The 338-nt window shown below is 37.9% G+C and overlaps 1 protein-coding gene across 1 annotated transcript in view; it reads right to left on the reverse strand.

Moving 5' to 3' along the window:
* LOC119593526 (antifreeze protein Maxi-like) overlaps window positions 1–338 on the reverse strand; it is a 6,757-nt gene that overhangs the window by 766 nt on the left and 5,653 nt on the right. Inside the window, exon 3 of the mRNA XM_037942487.1 lies at window positions 150–184. Within this exon, the coding sequence (XP_037798415.1) occupies window positions 150–184 (35 nt within the window). The remainder of the gene's footprint in view (window positions 1–149; window positions 185–338) is intronic.

Here is a 338-nt window from a genome sequence, read left to right on the forward strand (position 1 = left end):
ATAACCAGCGCCGCCAGTGAAGCCGCGCTTCTCCTGCAAAACATGTCATATGAATATCCATTAGTTAATAACAGTGGCATTTGTCATAAAGTATTCCATCCGCTTATCCAACACCAGAACTAAAGGCAAAGCACAGGGCGAGGTCTTACTCTGACGGCGTCGGGGCGGGCACTGAGGGCAGCGCCTGTAGTGGAAGGTTTCAGTGTTATTTGTTTGCTTATAACATGTGAAGTAAAAAAATAATAATAATTAACCAGCTAAATAAATCTTTCAAGTGTAAATAAAGTAAACTCATAACATTAATATTTTTTATATTAACAAAAAGGAATCATTACTAA

The sequence above is a fragment of the Penaeus monodon genome, chromosome 32 (genome assembly GCF_015228065.2).
Source record: "Penaeus monodon isolate SGIC_2016 chromosome 32, NSTDA_Pmon_1, whole genome shotgun sequence".
NCBI classification, from domain to species: domain Eukaryota; kingdom Metazoa; phylum Arthropoda; class Malacostraca; order Decapoda; family Penaeidae; genus Penaeus; species Penaeus monodon.